We start from the raw sequence: 21,904 nt of genomic DNA, 5'->3' as shown, positions 1-21,904 counted from the left end.
GACAGAATATTAACCAAAAATCCAGAAAAAAAAAAAAACACAAGATACAAATGTTATAAATGGAGTCGCAGTTCAGTGAGTAAAATTAAGTATTCGATCCCCAAGCAAAACATGACTTAGTAGTTGGTGGAGAAACCCTTGTTGGCGATCACAGAGGTCAGACGTTTCTTGTGGTTGGTGACCAGGTTTGCACACATCTCAGGAGGGATTTTGGTCCACTCTTCTTCACAGATCTTCTCTAAATCCTTACGTTTTCTTGGCTGTCGCTCGGCAACTTGAAGTTTCAGCTCCTCCATACATTTTACAGGAGCAAGGTCTGGAGACTGGCTAGGCCACTCCATGACCTTAATGTGCTTCTTCTTGAACCACTCCTTTGTTGCCTTGGTGGTATGTTTTGGGTCGTTGTCATGCTGGAAGACCCATCCATGACCCATCTTCAGTGTTCTGGCTGAAGGAAGGAGGTCCGCATCCAAGATTTTACAATACATGGGTCCCATCCATTGGCCCCTCAATGTGGCAAAGTTGGCCTGTACCTTTAGAAGAGAAACAGCCCCAAAGCATCATGTTTCCACCTCCATGCGTGACTGTAGGGATGGTGTTCTTAGGGTCATAGTCACCATTTTTCTTCCTCCAAACACGGCCAAATAGCTCAATTTTGGTCTCATCTGACCACAGCACTTTCTCCCAATCCTTCTCTGAATCATTTAGATGTTCTTTTTCAAACTTCAGATGGGCGTGGACATGTGCCTTCTTGAGGAGGGGGACCTTGCGGGCACTGCAGGATTTCAACCCATGGCGGTCTATTGTGTTACCAATGGTTTGTTTGGTGCCTGTGGTCCCAACTGCCTTGAGATCATTCACAAGCTCCTCCCGTGTAGTTCTGGGCCGATTCCTCACTTTTCTCATGACCATCCTCACCTCATGAGGAGAAATCTTGCACGGAGCTCCAGACCGAGGGCGATTGATGGCTATTTTGTATTTCTTTTATTTGCGAATAATCACACCTAGAGTTGTCTCCTTCTCACCAAGTTTTTTGCTGATGGTCTTGTAGCCCATTTCAGCCTTGTGCAGGTCTACAATCGTGTCCCCGACGTCCTTTGACAGCTCTTTGGTCTTCCCCATGATGGTGAGGTTTGAATGGAAGGATGAGAGATTTTGTGGACAGTTGTCTTTTATATACATAACGACTTGTCGTTAGGAGAACCTTCTTACATTGACAGGACTAATCTGTGTACCACACGAGCACCTACTGGAGCCAGTCTGTGGGGGGCAGAATTATTGTTGGTTGGTGAGGGATCAAATACTTATTTTACTCACTGAACTGCAACTCCATTTATAACATTTGTATCGTGTGTTTTTTCTGGATTTTTGGTTGATATTCTGTCTCTATCATATAAAATACGCCTATGATAAAAATGATAGACCCTTTCTTTGTAAGTGGGCAAACTTACACAATCTGCAGGGGATCAAATCATTATTCCCCCCCCCACTGTGTGTTTACAATGGATATAAAAAGTCTACACACCCCTGTTATAATGTCAGGTTTCTGCGATTTAAAAAAAAAATAAGACAAAGATAAAATCATTTCAGATTTTTTTCCCCACCTTTAAAGTGACCTATAAACTGTACAACTGAAAAACAAACTGAAATCTTTGAGAGGGGAAAGTAAAAATAAAAAATAAAAATAATGTGGTTGCATAAGTGTGTACACCCTCCTATAACGGAGGATGTAGCTGTGTTCAGAATTAACCACTTAAGGACCGCCCGCCGTCATTTTACGTCAGTACTTTGAGGAGGAATATCTCGTTGCTACGGTAGCAACTAGCTGCCATAACCCCGGTATCCTCTTCTTCGGCCGGTGGTCCGCTTTCAGATAAAAGTGGTCTCTGTGGCGGATTCGCCGCAAGATCACTTTTAATCGGCGGTGGGAGAGGGCCCCCACCCCCCCACCCTCCCGGCGCTCTCCGGTGCCCTCCACCGCTTACCGGAGCCGTCGGTAGCGGCGGAGACGATCGGATCCTTCTTCCTGTTAGGCATGGAGACGAGATCCCCACCCGTCTCCATACCATTGCAGGGTGGAAGCGATGTCAAAACCTCACTTCCACCCATAGCTCCTACAGGGACATTTTTATTTTTTTTATTTTTTTCCAAATGACATTTAATTATTATTTTTTTATTACATTTTAATGTAAATATGAGATCTGAAGTCTTTTTGACCTCAGATCTCATATTTAAGAGGACCTGTCATGCTTTTTTTTCTATTACAAGGGGTGTTTACATTCATTGTAATAGGAATAAAAGTCAAATTTTTTTTTTTTAAAAAAAACAGTGTAAAAATCAAAAATAAAAGGTAAAATAAATAAAAAAAATTTTTTTTTAAACGCGCCCTGTCCCACCGAGCTCGCGTGCAGAAGCGAACGCATGCGTGAGTAGCGCCCGCATATGAAAACGGTGTTCAAACCACACATGTGAGGTATCGCCGCGATCAGGAGAGCGAAAGCGATAATTCTAGCCCTAGACCTCCTCTGTAACTCAAAACATGCAAAATGTAGAATGTTTTAGACGTCGCCTATGGAGATTTTTAAGGGGAAAAGTTTGTCGCCATTCCACGAGCGGGGCGCAATTTTGAAGCGTGACATGTTGGGTATCAATTTACTTGGCGTAACATTATCTTTCACAATATCAAAAAAAATTGGGCTAACTTTACTGTTGTCTTATTTTTTATTTCAAAAAAGTGTATTTTTTCCAAAAAAAGTGTATTTTTTCCAAAAGAAAGTGTATTTTTTCCAGAAAAAGTGCGCTTGTAAGAGCGCTGCGCAAATACGGTGTGACATAAAGTATTGCAACGACCGCCATTTTATTCTCTAGGGTGTCTGAAAAAAAATATATATAATTTTTGGGGGTTCTAAGTAATTTTCTAGCAAAAAAACGGAAAATTCCTATCAAAATACTTACCGTAATTTTCCTTTCCTGATGGACTCCATGGCAGCCAACGTGTGGGTTTAGTCCCGCCTCTACTACCCTATAGGACACTACTCCCATAAATCTTTGCTCCTCACCAGCAGCCGTGTTCGATAACTAGCCTACTCCAGTCATTTGGGAGGGAACTCCTGCTGCCATGGAGTCCATCAGGAAAGGAAAATTACGGTAAGTATTTTGATAGGAATTTTCCGTTTTCCTGACAGACTCCATGGCAGCCAACGTGTGGGAAATAACTCGCCGTACACACCCGGGTGGGCAAAATGCTGAAGAAAATAAAGATTTATTTAATACCGTCCACCGACAGTACTTTAACACCAAAATCAACTGAGGATAGAGCAGCTGGCTCAACACAATAGTGGGACATGAAGGTATGTATCGATGACCAAGAAGCCGCCCTGCAAATCACTTCAGGCGAGACGTGACGAGAAGCTGCCCACGAGGTCGAAAGACTTCTAGTCGAGTGCGCTGTCACCGCTTCTGGAGGAGCCAAGCCCTTCTCTCTATATGCCCATTGAATTGCCTGTACAACCCATGCAGCAATGGATCTGACTGAGGCTCGGAGCCCCTTGTTCTTCCCGTAGAACGACACAAAGAGATAATCCGATTGACGGAAGGGAGCCGTTACTTCAAGATATTGCTTCAAGGAGACACCAACATCAAGTGGATGTATTTCTAGATTTCCAGCAGATCTAAAGGTAGGAAGTGAGATCTCTTGATTCTCGTGAAAGATTGAGGTGACCTTAGGGTTTGACCCTAGCATTGGAATTAGAGTCACTCTGTCTGGAAAGAAGGTTAAGAAGGGTTCTTTTGACCCTAAGGCCTGGATCTCGGACACCCTCTTGGCTGAGGTGATGGCAATCAAAAAGGCAGTCTTGATAGTAAGTTCTCTAACAGACAGTGGTTTAACGAGTTGAGAGAAGAACTCAAGAACTAGAGGTAGATCCCATTTAGGGAACCTGGGTTTCCTTTGAGGCCTCATTCTAATTGCTCCTTTGAAGAATTGTTGAATAAGGGCATGTCTGGCCCAGGACACCCCAGTAAAGGCTGATATTGCTGAAACCTGTACACGCAGTGAGCTGACAGATAAGGGTAAGTCCAGGCCTGATTGGAGAAAGCTCAAGATGTCCTGGACTGCAGGTGCGTCACATGACTTGGACCTGGACAACATATGGATCGAGAACCTTGTCCAAATACGCTCATACACCTTGTTAGTGCTTTGTCTTCTTGCATTCAGAAGTGTAGGAATAACCTCCTTAGGGCAACCTAGTGCTTCCAACCTACCCCTCTCAAGAACCAAGCCCTCAACTGTAGGTGAGCTGGGCACGGATGGAGAATCGTGCCTTGGGAGAGTAGATCCGTTCTGGTTGGGAGAGGAACTGGTTCTCGGAAGCTGAGGAGTGATAGAAGAGGAAACCAAGGCCTGTTGGGCCAGTAAGGAATGATGGCTATTATCTCCACCTCCTCCCACCTGAGCCTCCGCAGGAACTGGAAGATGATAGGTGTCGGAGGAAAGGCATAGGCTCTGTGGAACCACCAACGTTCTGTCAGTGCGTCTATCCCGTAGGCTTGTGGATCTCGAAACCTTGCGTAGTACCTCGTTAGCTTTTTGTTGTACGGGGAGGCGAAGAGATCGACCTCTGGCGAGATCCCCAGTGTTAGAATCCATCTGAACACATCCTCGTGGAGAGACCACTCGTTGTTGTCCAAGTGGACTCGTGAGAGAAAATCCGCTTGGACATTGAGAATCCCTGGAACATAGGTTGCCGTTAGATTGACCAGATTCTTCTGGGCCCAGACCATTATTGGTTCCACTTCTTGTAGCAGAGACAGGCTCTTGGTACCCCCTTGTTTCCTTACATAGGCTACTGCCGTCGTATTGTCCAGTCTGAGTAACACGGATGACCCCGCTATCAGATGACGAAATGCCAGCAGTGCCTGGAAGGCTGCACGCAACTCCAGGATATTTGACACCAATCTCCGCGCTGGGAAATCCCAGGAGCCTTGAGCCACTTCCGCTAGGCAATGAGCACCCCAGCCTCTCTCGCTGGCGTCTGATGTCACAGTGATCCAAGTGATGGGAAGGATGGAGTGACACCTGCGTAGATTCTCTTTCTGAAGCCACCAGAGGAGGGAACCCCTTATGGTCTGAGAGATGTAAACGCGCTGATTCTTGTCGCCCGACCATTGAAGAAGAAATCCCTTCTGGAAAGGACGCATTCTCCACTGAGCCCATTTCACCATTGGTATTGTGGACACCATGGTGCCTATGATTCTCAGACACTGGAGGGCCCGGAGATGAGAAGAGGAGAGAGCCAGGCGAATCCTGTCCCGAACTATTGTGATCTTCTCCTCGGGTAAGGAAATTGTGCCTTTCGTTGTATCGAAGAGGGCCCCGAGAAACACGAGAGACTGGGAAGGCTCTAGTTGGCTCTTCTCTCGGTTCAGGAGCCATCCGAATTCTTGGAGAGTTGAGATGACCATATCTCTGTGTTTCAGGAGGCAATCTCTGTCTTGCGCCAGTAGGAGGAGATCGTCCAGATAGTGGTGAAGACGGATCCCTCTGGTTCTCAGTAGAGCCACAACGGCCAACAAGACCTTCGAGAAGACTCGTGGAGAGGTGGACAGACCGAAGGGAAGGCATGTGAATTGTAAGTGTAGTTGGCCTATGGAAAAACGGAGAAAGCGTTGAAAGTCTGCTGCCACTGGAACGTGGAAATAGGCGTCCTTGAGATCTATTGAAATTAGCCAGTCTCCTGGTTGAACCGACTGTCGAATTGTGGACAGGGTTTCCATTTTGAACCTTTCCTTTTTGATGAAGTGGTTCAGGTGCGTCAAATCTATGACAGGTCGCCATGCTCCACTCTTTTTCTGGACCATGAAAAGAGGAGAATACATCCCCATGCCACGTTGGTCGTCTGGGACAGGAATAGCCGCGCCTTGATCTAACAAAGATCTCACGTAAGCTAAAAGGATTTTTCTTTTTTCTTCTGTGGCTGGAAGAGATGTGGGAACACACCTGAGCCTGGGAGCACTGCTGAAAACCCAGGTGTGACCTGAGGAAATCGTCCTTACGGTCCAAAAGTCCTGGATCGAGGCCGCCCAAACATGCCGAAAGCGAAGGAGGCGAGCCCCCACCTGGCCTGCCTGGGCGGGCCCCATCTCAAAAAGACTTGGTCGGTTCCTTCTCACCCGACATACTACTCTTAGCGTTCTTCTTGAAAGAAGATTGTCTGGCCTTCCAGGATCTGGAGAACTCACGGCCTGGCCTGTATCCACGTGCTTCCCTGGCACGATCCTGATTCTGTTTCCTTGGAAACGATCTTCTCTGGCCTTGTAATCGCCTGTCCTGAGGGAGGAATCCCGACTTACCCCCGGTGGCACGGGTTATGGCGCTGTCTAATTTATTACCAAAAAGAGAGGACCCATCGAAGGGGATACGGCACCAAACCTGCCTTGATGCTGGGTCTGCCAGCCAGGGGCGAAGCCAAAGGGCACGCTTGGCAGTAACAGCAGACAACATAACTCTAGCCACCAAGCGGATAATGTCGATTGAAGCCTCCCCCAGAAAGGATGAGGCTAACCTTAATTCCTGGATGGGCGAACTCCTGGCCACTTCCTCCGAGACACCTCTAAGTGTCTCATCCACGCTATCTGACCACGTCTCCATGGCCCTGGACATGGCGGCCAGAGCCAAGGCTGGTTTACATGCCATGCCTGCTGTGAGATAGACCCGCTTCAAATCCGAGTCTATCCGTCTGTCCAAGGCGTCTCTGAACGAGACCGTGTCTTCCAGAGGGAGGGTCACATGCCTGACCAATCTCATCACAGCTGCATCCACTAGCGGAGCAGACTCCAGTTGCTTGACTTCTTCTTCCTTGAAGGGATAAAGCCTTTGAATTTTAGAGAGAAGGGAGTTCTTTTTCTCTACCTTTCCCCACTCATCCGTGATAACTTCACCTAATTCAGTGAAAAGCTGACACGCTCCTTCTTCAGCTGCTTGAAGAACTTCCGCTGTTTTGCAGGGGCCGTCACTGGCTCTTCCCAGTTTAAAGTTTCCTTGATGGCTTTAATCAGAGGAGGAAGTAAGTCAAAACTAAAACCGGTATAAGGGTCTTCTCCTTCTGAGTCACTATCTGAGGAGACAGCAGACAGGTGACTGGGCAAAGAGGACTCACAAGTGTCCTGAGCCTGAGTATCCCTACTTGGTGGGTCTGGAGGCTCTGTAGGAGAAACATGGGATTGGCTAGACCCCAATTCCTTTAGATTCTCTTTCACAATCTTCTCCACCAGAGACTTGAGTTGCTGATCCGATCCACCTCTTTCACCTGTTGCTTTTATATAGCAGGTATCACAGAGGGATTTGCCTATAGGAACCTTTGCCCTACACCCCCAGCAGGCTCCTTCGGCTGCATGACTGGAGTGAGATTTGGGAGGGCGAGATGGTTCCCGGCTACGGTGTCTCGATTTCGAGGAGGAACCGTGATGTCCAGATCTGGACGAGGAATGCCGGTGCTGTGATCTAGAGGAACCACTTCTGTGCGAGCTACATTGTTGAGTAGACCTAGAAGGGCTGAAAAGAAAAAGAAAAAACACAAGTCCTTCTGTGTTAATGGAGACAACAGACAACTGATGCTCCATAACCCCCCCCCCCCGCAACACCCAGGCAGGAACCCCCCTACCAAGTACCTGTTGCGAGAGGGCTGGCCAGAGGCAGGCGGTGAAGCGCTAATGCTCCCGGAGGGATCCATCGGGCTGAAACAACAAAGCACCAGATAGCAGTTTAGAAAGCAGTAAGGGCAGGTCAAAAAACCAGTCCTCAGAAGCCCCCTCACCTGATATAGCAGAATCAGAGCAAGGGGATACACTGCCGACAGTCTGCAAGCATTCCCAAGCCTGCAGACCATTTTTCCAAATTTAAATCTGGCGCCCTTGTGACGTCACCGCCGTGCCGCTAGTGCGCACGCGCAATTACCGCTATGCGCGTGCGCGAACCAAGCCTCGTTCTCGCGCCGGACCCGCGCATGCGCAGAACGCCGCGAAAACGAAACCAGGAAGTAAACGGCGGCTGGAACGCAGAGGGAACCAGCCGCCATGTCTGCCAGCTACACTGTACCCGACAGTGCGGGGAAGGACACAGGACACAGGCAGAGACAAACACAGGGAAGGATTACACAAACTGCTGCCATAACAGTGTAAACGGAACGGACTCACCACTCCTGCTGCGATCGAGACCTGGACCAGGTAAAAACAGCACAGACCGGACTTATTCCTGGGCAACAAGGGTCACCTGCTAGTAGCTAGGCTGTATGACCAGTTGGGGTTTCGCCTGCCAGTGGCTAGGATTACACCGTCTTCAGCGCCTCTTCCATATGCCCCTTCCATACCCTGCTAGTAGCTAGGGCTTATTGGAATACTGCGATCCCATCCTAGGAATCGCTCGCCAGATCTGATCGCAGGGAGAAAATAATCTTCGGGTAGAAAGACCATTTTAACTAGGTCCTTGGAGGAGGACAAAAAAAGAACACGGCTGCTGGTGAGGAGCAAAGATTTATGGGAGTAGTGTCCTATAGGGTAGTAGAGGCGGGACTAAACCCACACGTTGGCTGCCATGGAGTCTGTCAGGAAAAATAGTTTTTAACTTGTAAACACGAAATCTCAGAAAGAGGCTCGGTCCTTAAAGTGGAGTTCCACCCAAAAGTGGAACTTCCGCTCATCTGATTCCTCCCCCTCTCCGGTGTCACATTTGGCACCTTTCAGGGGGGAGGGGGGTGCAGATACCTGTCTAATACAGGTATTTGCACCCACTTCCTGGAATTGACTCCCGCGGGAGTCACGTCCCTTCCCGCACCCCCCCCCCCCCCCCCGGCTATCTCCTGGGAAACACACAGGACCACTTAGGATGCACAGCACGACTCGTGCATGCGCAGTAGGGAACGGGGAAGTGAAGCCACAATGCTTCACTTCCCAATTCCCTCACAGAGAATGGCGGCGGCAGCAGCCGAGAGCTGAGCGATTCATCGGCTTCGGCTGCCGACATCGCTGGACTCCAGGACAGGTAAGTGTTCATTTATTAAAAGTCAGCAGCTGCAGTATTTTTAGCTGCTGGCTTTTAATATATTTTTTTTTTTAGATGGACTCCCTCTTTAAGTGGTTAAGCAATCACATTCAAACTCATGTTAAAAAGGAGTCAGTGCACACCCGCTATCATTTAAAGTGCCTCTGATTAACCCCAAATAAAGCTCAGCTGTTCTAGTAGGTCTTTCCTGACATTTTCTTAGTCGTATCCTACAGCAAAAGCCACGGTCCACAGAGAACTTTGAAAGCATCAGAGGGATCTCATTGTTAAAAGGTATCAGTCAGGAGTAGGGTATTTCCAAGGCTTTAGATATACCATGGAACACAGTAAAGACAGTCATCAAGCGGAGAAAATCTGGCACAACAGTGACATTACCAAGAACTGGACGTCTCTCTAAAATTGATGAAAAGACGAGAAGAAAACTAATCAGGGAGGCTGCCAAGAGGCCTACAGCAACATTAAAGGAGCTGCAGGAATATCTAGCTGTATGGTACATGTGACAACAATCTCCTGTATTCTTCATATGTCTGGGCTATGGGGTACAGTGGCAAGACGGAAGCCTTTTCTTACAAAGGAAAACACCCAAGCCCGGCTAAATTTTGCAAAAACACATCTAAAGTCTCTCAAAAGCATGTGGGAAAATGTGGTCCGGTCTGATGAAACCAAGGTTGAACATTTTGGCCACAATTCCAAAAGATATGTTTGGTGCAAAAACAACAGTGCACATCACCAAAGGAACACCGTACCCACCGTGAAGCATGGTGGTGGCAACATCATGCTTTGGAGCTGTTTTTCTTCAGCTGGAACAGGGGCCTTAATCAAGGTAGAGGGAATTATGAACGGTTCCAAATACCAGTCAATATTGGCACAAAACCTTCAGGCTTCTGCTAGAAAGCAGAACATGAAGAGGAACTTAATCTTTCAGCATGACAACGACCCAAAGCACACATCCAAATCAACAAAGGAACGGCTTCACCAGAAGTAGATGAAAGTTTTGGAATGGTCCAGCCAGAGCCCAGACCCGAATCCCATAGAAAATCGGTGGGGTGATGTGAAGAGGGCTGTGCACAGGAGATGCCCTCGCAATCTGACAGATTTGGAGTGTTTTTGCAGAGAAGAGCGGGCAAATATTGCCAAGTCAAGATGTGCCATGCCGATGATAGACTCCTACCCAAAAAGACTGAGTGTTGGATTGAAATCAAAAGGTGCTTCAACAAAGTATTAGTGTAAGGGGTGTGCACACTTATGTGACCATATTTTATTTTAGTTCTTTATCTTTACTTCCCTCCACCTAAAACATTTCAGTTTGTTGCTCAACTCAAAGTTGTACAGTTTATAGGTCACATCAAAGGTGGAAAAAGTTCTGAAATGATTTATTTGTCTCTTTTTTTTATATCACAGAAACCTGACATTTTAACAGGGGTGTGCAGACTTTTTATATCCACTGTGTGTGTGTGTATATATATATATATATATATATATATATATATATATATATATATATATATATATATATATATATATATATATATACACACACACACACACACACACACACACATACATATACACACACACTTACACAGTATATATACACACACATTTCTGCTGTGTATTTGGCTATTTTCCTAGAGTTCCAACTTACCGAGACTGTGGTCTTTTTTAAACTTGTACTTGTAAATGAAAAGTCCAACAAGTGCACAGACCAGGAGCAGCACTGGGAAGATCACCAGCAGGATATTCGTTTCAACTGAAAGTAATAAAGATAACATGATTGCACTCATTCCATCTACTAGATTAAACAAAAGCTATAACTGGTTTCAGTAAATTTGAGATTAATATACAGTATCTCACAAAAGTGAGTACACCCCAAGTGAAAATGTCCAAATTGGACCAAATCAGCCAATTTCACCTCCCCGGTGTCATGTGACTTGTCAGTATTACAAGGTCTCAGGTGTGAATGGGGAGCAGGTGTGTTAAATTTGGTGTTATCGCTCTCACTCTCTCATACTGGTCACTGGAAGTTCAACATGGCACCTCATGGCAAAGAACTCTCTGAGGATCTGAAAAAAAGAATTGTTGCTCTACATAAAGATGGCCTAGGCTATAAGAAGATTGCCAAGACCCTGAAACTGAGCTGCAGCACGGTGGCCAAGACCATACAGCGGTATAACAGGACAGGTTCCACTCAGAACAGGCCTCACCATGGTCCACCAAAGAAGTTGAGGTCACGTGCTCAGCGTCATATCCAGAGGTTGTCTTTTGGAAATAGACGTATGTGCTACCAGCATTGCTGCAGAGGTTGTAGGGGGTGGGGGGTCAGCCTGTCAGTGCTCAGACCATACACCGCACACTGCATCAAATTGGTCTGCATGGCTGTCGTCCCAGAAGGAAGCCTCTTCTAAAGATGATGCACAAGAAAGCCCACAAACAGTTTGCTGAAGACAAGCAGACTAAGGACATGGATTACTGGAACCATGTCCTGTGGTCTGATGAGACCAAAGGCCCATACACACGACAGGACTTTGTACAAACTTTCCCATGATTTTTGGACAAAGGGCGTTGGCCATAAATTTGTATTGCATACACACGGCAGGACTTTTTCAGCCAACTTTCACCAAATCACGTGGTTTTTCAGCTCTTTACCACCCACCCTTTGGTCAACTTCTGTATTGTTGTCTGATATTGTGTCGATCTCGCCACTTTTATCGGCGAGATTGACACCTTGCGAGCCAGGTTCACACTGGTGCAGGGATCCGACTTGGATCCCCGCCAATACCAGGCACTGTGTTTGGTATGAATCATGAGGGGGAACTCCACGCCAAATTTTAGAGACCCCCGAAGTCGGAAGAAAACCCCCGGAGCTGCCTAATAAATTACTTTAAAAAACCTGTCTAGTGTGTTTTTTTATTGACACTTTTTTTTCCCCAGGTGAATGGGTAGGGGTACCATGTACCCCATACTCATTCACATAGGGTGGGGGGCCGGGATCTGGGGGCCCCCTTATTAAAGGGGGCTCCCGGATGCCGATAAGCCCCCTGCCCGCAGACCCCGACAACCAACAGCCAGGGTTGTCGGGAAGAGGCCCTTGTCCTCATCAACGTGGGGACAAGGTGCTTTGGGGTGGGGGGGCCGCAGGGGTGCGCCAAAGCACCCACCTCCCATGTTGAGGGCATGTGGCCTGGTACGGTTCAGAAGGGGGGGGGCTCGCTCATCCCCACCCCCTTTCCTGACGGCTGGGCTGCGTGCTCAGATAAGGGTCTGGTATGGATTTTGGTGGGGACCCCCACGCCGTTTTTTCAGCGTAGGGGGTTCCCCTTAAAATCCATACCAGACCTAAGGGCCTGGTATGCTCTTGGAGGGGAATTCCCTCTTGCGCTCGCTGCAATAGGAAAATGTGTTTTTTTCTATTGCAGCCAGCGCGAGATGTACAGTACCCTGTCGCCGAGAACCAGTGCGATGGGATCGCGCTGGAAACATTCTCGCGGCTGCGTACTGTAGTTTGTACAAAAGTCCGATGGTTTTGTGTACACACGATCGGACTTTGCTCCATCGGACTTTTGTTGCCGGAAAGTTTGCGCGTTCGCACGGCCAACAAAAGCCCGATGGAAACAGAAAAAGTTTGTCCGATGGAGCGTACACACGGTCGGATGTGGCCTTAAAACAGCTAATTTGCATGTTTGTTGTCAAAAAGTCCGATCGTGTGTACGGGCCTCAAGATAAACTTATTTGGTTCAGATGGTGTCAAGCGTGTGGGGCGGCAACCAGGTGAGGAGTACAAAGACAAGTGTTCAAAAATTAAAAACAAGAAAATGTCGCGCTTATTCAATGAATAAACAAATAAATACCAAGTGAATCGATGAATAAAAAGGTCACATTAAAGAAAGTGGGAAAAAAAGGCAACAAAATAAAAAAGTATAAAAATATACAATATAAAAGAAGAGATGTCCAAACAAAAAGCAAATTAGATGAAAAAACAAACCGATCCGGATCTTGATAGAAGAAATGATATATATAATTATGATAATACTCTCCAGTGAGGAAACAAACAGAGATAGCCACCACCAATACAATGTTAAAAATGGCCGCTCACCTCCAGGTATGACCCAAGGGTCAAACAAAGCTCAGAAGACGGGGAGCTAAAGTTACACAATGCAGAGCTCAGTGAGGAGAGCTCTGAGAGCTGATTGGAGGGAAGCTGAGACTGTCAATCAGGTAATGCTGATAGCAGAGGAAGGAGACAGCAGACAAAAATGACACTTAGTGCTCTGGACTGAGAGAATTACACACCATAGAGGGATATGCTTTGTTCATATTTCATGTCTGAGGTTTACAAGCACTTTAGTATGAAGGAAGATCTCCCCTGTAGCCGCAAATCTGAACAATCCCCATCAATCGATAGTATGTAGCAACCCCAGCCTGGACTCCAACCAGGCCACTTCCCCAACGTGTGGTTTAAGGAGCGCTCCAAGGGGCGGAGCGAGATGCTTTGGGGTGTGGCCTGTTGGAGTCCAGGCTGAAGTTGCTACATGCTATCGATTGCCAGGATTGTTCAGATATGCGGCCTCAGGGAGACCTTCCTTCACACTTAGGGATCACAGGAGCCGGGACAAGCTCCCTCCCAGACCAGCACTCATAGTGGTGGATTTAGGGACTTGCACCCCTTTTTTGATAGCTTGAGTGGCTCAGATGTTGGGTCTTTTGGGTTACAACCACTTTAAGCCATGCATACGCAACATGCCAAGCAAGTGGTGAAGCATTTCATTACCTAAATTTGGCATTTGGATATTACTTACCCTCTTTAATTGGAACACAAACGGGTGTGCATGTTGCCGGCATTTCTATACAGTCTTTATTAGATCTAGGGGAAGAAATATCGACTGTAACTTATCATGAGAACAACAGATGACCACAGATTATATTTCCTTCAACTGTGCCGCTAAAAGACGTATTAAAAGGTCCCTACACATGTCCATTGCACTCCTCTTGCTTCAAGGATTAGAACAATACTAAGCATCCTTGGCAACAGTGAGAAGCAGAAAAGGTTCCAGGAGGAGCAGAACCTGGTCACGTGACTGGTCAAAGTTATGTGACCGACTTCTCCTCCAATCACAGCCTTCTCCCTGCAGAGTTGAGCTCCACACCATGAATGACCCATGAAATACCCATAGCGGTATCCACTCACCATTCTAGATTGAGGGCCATAGTTATCGGGGCAAGTTAAAGTTCACGTTTCAGGATTGAAGAGAAGTATTAAAAGAGTTTAGAACCTGCCTACTCTCTGAAGATACTGGTCCCCTGGCTGTCACGCTGATCCAGTAGCTGGCTTAGGTTTTAGGGATTGGGTGAGGTAAGGGTTGGGTACGAGGGTCAGGTTAAGAGAAGAAAGTCCAAGCGTGTGAGGGAACATATGTTTTACCACCAGCACTATAAACTAACAACATTGGGTCTTCAGAGCAAAAAAAAAAAATAGCCTACAGCTGGCTAAAAATTCTGCCAAATTTCACTTTATTTCCTCCATTACTCTAAATTGGTAGCATAGCGTCCCCCTGACCCCCGGCAAGAGGGGGGGCTGACGTTTTTTTTTAATATTTTTTTTACAATTATTTTTAGGAGCCCTGTTGGGGGGCTTTGGTGAAATATCAGGCCCCTGATGTCTGACTTTTGAGATGGAGAACATGACTGAGGGCAGAGATTCCCCAATCCCTTTCTCAAAAGTGAGACTCTGAATATGGGTGTAACCTGTTACAAAAGGTGAACTTCTCCTTTAAAAAAAAAAATTCATTAATTTGCCTTTACAAACACCAATTGCTGACAGCAATACATATATATATATATATATATATATATATATATACACACACACACACATATATATATATATAGTGAGAGAGAGAGAGAGAGAGAGAGAGAGAGAGAGAGAGAGAGAGAGAGAGAGAGAGAGAGAGAGAGAGAGAGATAGATAGATTACACGTTGTGGTTTGCAATTGGTTATCAGTCATAACCCCGGTATTGTTTTTTGCTGCTGGCGGCTGGCTTTATCATGAAAGCGTTCCGAGCAGCTCGTCGGTGTTTCCTGGGCTTACCGTTTCTGCCGGTTCGCCCGAGAAACGATCTGACGGCAGGGCCCCGCTGCTCCCATATACTCTTATATACTCTTTGATCGCCTCTATGGCCTTGGAGGACCAGAGCGACGTGGTGAGATCACTTCCGGTCCAGGGTGGAAGTAAATAATTTTTTTTGATCTTTTGCCTTTAAAAGGTAAAAAGAGAGATTTGGGGTCTTTTTGACCCCAGATCTCTCCGTAAAGAGTCATCCTTATTTCTAGTACAAGGGATGTTTACATGCCTTGTAATAGGAATAAAAGTGATAAAAAAAATAATTTAAAGGGACAGTGTAAAAATAAAAATATGAAAAGTTAAATCAGACATAATAAGACATTTTTTATTTATCTTTTAAGTGCCCCCATCCCTCCGTGCCCGCCCGCAAAAGCGCACGCATATGTAAACGGCGTTCGCACCACACATGTGAGGTATCGCCGCGAGCGTTAACGTGAGAGCATTAATTCTAGCAGTAGACCTCCTCTGTAGCTCTAAACTGGTAACCTGTAAAAGGCGTATAAAGCGTCACCTATGGAGATTTTTAAGTACCGTAGTTTGTCTCCATTCCACGAGCGTGCGCAATTTTAAAGCACGACATGTTAAGTATCTATTTACTCAGAGTAAAATTATTTTTTATATTTTACTTATTTTTTTTTTTAATTCATTAAAATGTTTTTTTTTTTCCCCAAAAAATAGCATTTGAAAAACCGCGCAAGTACAGCGTGACAAAAAAAATTGCAATGGTTGCCATTTTATTCTCTAGGGTCTCTGCTAAAAAAAAATATATATATATAATATTTGGTGGTTCTAAGTAGTTTTCTAGCAAAAAATACTGATTTAAACTTGTAAACAAAAAGTGCCAGAAAAAGTCGGGTCTTCAAGTGGTTAATTAAAGCCGTGTTCCAGCCGCGATTTTTAATTTTTTTTTAAAGTCAGCAGCTACAAACACTGCAGCTGCTGACTTTTAATAAGGACACTTACCTGTCCAGGAAGCCCGCGATGTCGCCCCCCCCCCCCCCCCCCCAGGCCGATCCGTCCATCGGATTTGGTGTCGGCGCCGCCATCTTAACGAAGGGAAACAGGCAGTGGAGCCTTGCGGCTTCACTGCCCGTTTCCTACTGCGCATGCGCGAGTCGCGCAGCGCTTTGTGAATGGCCCTGTTGTTTTCTGGGACACACACACACGTCCCAGAAGACAACGGGGCAGCTCGCCGAAGAGGGGGAAGAGGCAGATTAGGAAGACTGCCTAGCAACAGGGGTTTCAGGGGTATTTTTTTTTCAAATTTTTTTTTATATATTTTTTTGAGAATGTTAATGTATTTTTTTTTTATTTTAGGGTGGACCTCTGCTTTAAAGCTGTTGTTACCCCAGCACTTCGTATTCCTGATACGTGGCTGCTGTACCATGTACTTGTATCAGAAAGTATCCCGTTCTCTCTTTATTGCTTCCTCTGTGTGAAATCCCTGGTGTTTCTGCCAGTCCCTCTGCTTTCCTATTAAAAACTGACCACACTAAGCAGGAAAACACACCATGGCCAGTTCTCTAGCTATGCTGGGAACTCTGTGTACTCTCCTCCAATGATCAGACTTGTTCTGACGTGCCCCCGCTGCACAGCCATTCACTGGGAAGCTCCTGCCGCTTCTCCTCCCCCCAGCTCTTATGCAGCTGAGAACAGAGGGAATGTGATCATTTATAAAAAAAAAGGGGGAAAACGGGTATTATGATTTTTTTGATCTATAGAAAAATATTTTGCCTTTCATTTCTATTTTAAACTGTATGGGTTGTTTTACAGGGTGATCGTTTACAATCACTTTAACTTTGATTCCAAGGTTGGCACTTACTGATTACAAGGCTGGCATTCATTCTTTTCCTCAAAAAAGTTGGGTAGACAATCTCCGCAAACGGTATCTGTGATGTTTGAACCTGAAAGAAGAAATAAAGTGAACAATGAAAAGTCAGAACCTCCCTTGTTTTTTTACTTGTTCATACAGTGGGGGGAAAATAATGATTTGATCCTCCTGCAGATTGTGTAAGTTTGCCCACTTTACAAAGAAATGAAGGGTCTATAATTTTTATCACAGGTGTGTTTTAAATGATAGAAACAGAATATCAACCAAAAATCCAGAAAAAACACATGGATACAAATGTTATAAATAATGGGTGCTCAACCTGTGGACCTCCAGCTGTTGCGGAACTACAAGTCCCATGGGGCTTTGCCAGGCTGATCGTTACAAGCATGACTCCCAAAGGCAAAGGCATGGATGGGACTTGTAGTTCCACCACAGCTGGAGGGCCACGTGTTCAGCACCCATGCTATAAATTAAGTTGAAGTTCAGTGAGTAAAATAAGTGTTTGATTCCCAAGCAAAAATTGACTTAGTACCTGGTGGAGAAACCCTTGTTGGCGATCACAGAGGTCAGACGTTTCTTGTAGTTGGTGACCAGGTTTGCACACATCTCAGGAGGGATTTTGGTCCACTCTTCTTCACAGATCTTCTCTAAATCCTGAAGGCTTCTTGGCTGTCGCTTGGCAACTCGAAGTTTCAGCTCCCTCCATTTATTTTCGATAGAATTAAGGTCTGGAGACTGACTAGGCCACTCCATGACCTTAATGTGCTTCTTCTTGAGCCTTTGTTGCCTTGGCGGTATGTTTTGGGTCATTGTCATGCGGCAAAGTCGGCCTGTACCTTTAGCAAAGAAACAGCCCCAAAGCATCGTGTTTCCACCTCCGTGTGACTGTAGGGATGGTGTTCTTAGGGTCATAGTCAGCATTTTTCTTCCTCCAAACATGGCGAGTCGACTTAATGCCAAAAAGCTTAATTTTGGTCTCATCTGACCTCAGTACTTTCTCCCAATCCTTCTCTGAATCATTTAGATGTTCATTGGCAAACTTCAGACTGGCCTGTACATGTTCCTTCTTGAGGTGGAGGACTCGCTGTGGTTGGAGGAAAAAAAATGCTGACTATGACCCTAAGAACCAACTAGAAGAAACGTCTTACCTCTGTGCTTGCCAACAAGGGTTTCTCCACCAAGTGCGAAGTCCTGTTTTGCTTGGGGATCAAATGCCTTGTTTCCACCGTGCAGATCGGTTCGGGTCGGATTGGTTTGGAAGGCCTAGAATGGTCTGGCCTATTCAGGCGAGCGTTTCCACTGCAAGTCGGACCGACAGGGGCCATACGTGGGTTTAGAAAAAATGCTGTCATGGCGTCACACGTCCACCAATCAGTGTAATGTATCGTAGCTCCGCCCTAACCAAACCGTTCCATTTTCTATGGCCCCACATCTGAAGCAGGACCCTGAATGGAACGGTTCGGTTCGGTTGTATGGGCCGCTTTCATAATGGAAACACCCAAAATAGCGTACCGTACCGAACCGATCTGATCAGTGGAAACGAGGCAAAATACTTATTTTACTTACTGAACTTCAACTTAATTTATAACATTTGTATTGTGTTTTTTTTCTGGATTTTTGGTTGATATTCTGTTTCTATCATATAAAATACACCTATGATAAAAATTATAGACCTTCATTTCTTTGTAAGTGGGCAAACTTACAAAATCTGCAGGGGATCAAATAATTATCACTGTATACAGTATATAGTGCTGACAAATCATAGACTATAGAATTGTGTCCCTATCAGTCCCTTCAGCTGATGGACCAAAAACAAGCTTGCTGGATGCTAATGAACCTAGTACTGTGCCTCAAGCTAAGCACACATTACACTTTGGTGGTAGAATACATACAATGTCATTTGCATTTACCTAGATCAGCCTTTCTCAACCTTTTCAACACAAAGGAACCCTTGAAATAACTTTCCGGTGTCGGGGAACCCCTGCTAAAAATGACTATATCTACAACACATTACATTAATGTGATGGTCAGTGGGAAGAATGCTCCCTACACTTGTGGTCATTGGGCGTAAGCCACTGGGTTAATCCTGTGAAGAATACGGAAGGGCCCAATAAACCGGGGTGCGAACTTCAGTGAAGGAACACGAAGTCGGAGATTGCGAGATGACAGCCAGACCCTGTCCCCAACCTGGTAGGAAGGCGCAGGCAGGCGTCTGCGGTCAGCATGGAGTCTGTACCTATCATTAGCATGCCGCAAAGCCTCCTGGACTTTTGCCCAACTGGAAAGAAGACCACGGAGATGCTTCTCTAACGTAGGAATACTCTACAGAACAAATGAGTCGGGCAACATGGAAGGTTGGAAACCATAATTCGCCATAAACGGGGACAATCGGGAAGCAGAATTCAAGGCACTGTTGTGAGCAAACTCTGCCCACGGTAATAGGCCTAAACAGTTGTTATGATGGTCAGAAATAAAGCAACTTAAGAATTGCTCCAAGGACTGATTGGCTCGTTCTGCAGCCCCATTAGACTGCGGGTGATACGCAGAGGAGAAAGCAAGCTGAATTCCCAACTGTGCACAAAAGAACCGGGACACAAACTGATTACCCCTGTCCAAGACAATCACCTTTGGGTAGCCCATGTAAGCGAAAGATCTCCTGAGCAAAAATGGAAGCCAGTTCCTTAGAATTGGCAACTTCTTAAGTGGAATGCAATGACACATCTTTGAGAACCGGTCAACCACCATAAGGATAACTGTGTTGCCCTGGGAGTTGGGTAACTCCACAATGAAATCCATAGACAGGTGGGTCCAGGGCCTCTCTCCATTGGGTATGGGTTGTAGGAGACCCACTGGAAGGTGTCGTGGAGTCTTACTCTGAGCACACACGGAACAGGCAGCTATGAAGGCAGTTACATCAGCACATAGACTAGGCCACCAGAATTGTTGGGAAATGGCCCAAAAGAGTTGATTCTTCCCAGGGTGGCCAGCAGCCTTAGAAGAATGGTAAGTCTGGAGCATGGCAGTACGGAGACTCTCTGGGACAAAGCAGCGGTCACAAGGTTTCTCAGAAGGAGCATGGACCTGAGCAGCAAGAATTTTGTCACCCAAGAGAGAAGTGAGACCGTGGTGCGAAGCGTAGCCAGAATACGATCAGGAGGAATCACAGGAACCGGAACCGACTCCAACTTGGAAGTGGAGGAAAATTGTTGTGACAAGGCGTCAGCCCTTACATTCTTAGTACCGGGTAAGAATGAGACAATGTAATCGAAACTTGACAAGAAAAGAGCCCATCGTGCCCTTCTGGGAGAGAGGCGTTTAGCCTCAGACAAGAATGTGAGATTCTTATGGTCGGTAAGAATGAGAACAGGCAAAGTGGTACCTTCGAGGAGATGTCTCCATTCTTTCAGGGCTAAAATGATAGCCAACAGCTCTCTGTCACCAATCTCATAATTGCACTCTGCAGGTGACAATTTCTTGGAAAAGTAGCCACAAGGATGCATAGCGCACTCAGCGTTAGGACATTGAGACAGAAGGGTGCCAACACCAGTCTCAGAAGCATCAATCTCAAGGATAAAAGGTAACGTAGGATCAGGATGTGCCAACACAAGAGCAGAAACAAAAGCTGCCTTGAGACTCTCAAAGACCTTAATGGACTCCAGAGACCAACTCTGTGGGTTACCATCCTTTCTGGTCATATCAGTCAGGGACTTGACCAGAGACGAGAAGTTACAAATAAACTTCCGATAATAGTTGGCAAAGCCCAGGAAACGCTGCAGAGGAGGTAAACTCATGGGTCAGGGCCACTGTAGAACTGCCAAAAGTTTCTCTGGGTCCATCGAAAAACCAGCAGTGGAAATGACATAGCCCAGGAATTTAACCTGTTCACGATGGAACTCGCACTTCTCCAGTTTACAATAGAGATTGTTCTCTCTTAGTTTCTGAAGCACACGACAGACGTCTGTGTGGTAGCTCTCCAGGGACTTGGAAAACATGAGGATATCATCGAGATAAACCACCACACATAACCGCAACAAATCTCAGAGGACATTGTTAATAAATTCCTGGAAAACTGCCGGGGCGTTACAAAGGCCAAAAGGCATTACGAGGTACTCATAATGGCCTGTTCTGGTATTAAACACAGTTTTCCACTGGTCGCCCTCCTTAGTCCTCACAATATTTATGCCCCCCTCAAATCAAGCTTTATAAAAACTGTTGCTCCCTTGAGGCGGTCAAATAATTCTGTAATCAACAGAATTGGATAGGCATTCTTAATCGTGAAATGATTGAGACCCCTATAATCAATACAAGGTCTCAGTTCACCACTCTTCTTCTTCACAAAGAAGAAACCAGCAGGAGATGAGGATTTGCGGATGAAACCTCGAGAAAGTGCATCTGGAACTCCTCCTTGGCCTTATCCTCCAAGACCGACAAAAGGTAAAACCAACCACAAGCAGGTTGAAGGTCAATTGAGCAAACATACGGCCGGTGTGGAGGCAAACTACCGGCTTGTCCTTTGTCAAAGACATCGGTAAAATCTCAGTACTCCTCCGGCAGGGAGGAGAGCGAAGAGGTGCACAGGACCTTGGCTACCTTCTGGAAGCATGTCTAAATGCATTGTAGTGACCAGAAGAGAACCTCAGCACGGAGCCAATCAAAAGTGGGGTTGTGCCTCTGTAACCAAGGATAACTAACAACCAGCGGAAACTTAGGTGAGGAAATCACTTGGAATTGGATTATCTCATTCTGAAGAGCTCCTACGGCCATGAACAACGGAACCGTCTCATGAGTCACATGGGCAGGCTGTAGAGGTCTCCCATCAAGAGCCTCAATGGCAAGTGGAGTGTCACGCAGCTGCAGAAGAATCGAGTGCTGCAATACAAAGGCAGCATCAATGAA

General features: G+C 46.0%; 1 protein-coding gene across 1 annotated transcript in view; it reads right to left on the bottom strand.

Annotated features, from left to right (window-relative positions):
• LOC141111387 (tumor necrosis factor receptor superfamily member 25-like) overlaps window positions 1–21,904 on the bottom strand; it is a 96,218-nt gene that overhangs the window by 16,687 nt on the left and 57,627 nt on the right. The window contains exons 5-7 of the mRNA XM_073603645.1: window positions 17,000–17,081; window positions 13,855–13,919; window positions 10,704–10,808 (exon numbers count right to left, since the gene is read on the bottom strand). Of these exons, the coding sequence (XP_073459746.1) occupies window positions 10,704–10,808; window positions 13,855–13,919; window positions 17,000–17,081 (252 nt within the window). The remainder of the gene's footprint in view (window positions 1–10,703; window positions 10,809–13,854; window positions 13,920–16,999; window positions 17,082–21,904) is intronic.

This window comes from Aquarana catesbeiana, linkage group LG10 (genome assembly GCF_042186555.1).
Source record: "Aquarana catesbeiana isolate 2022-GZ linkage group LG10, ASM4218655v1, whole genome shotgun sequence".
NCBI lineage: Eukaryota > Metazoa > Chordata > Amphibia > Anura > Ranidae > Aquarana > Aquarana catesbeiana.
Note: the sequence above shows the minus strand (reverse complement) of the source record. Positions and strands in the feature narration are given on the sequence as shown.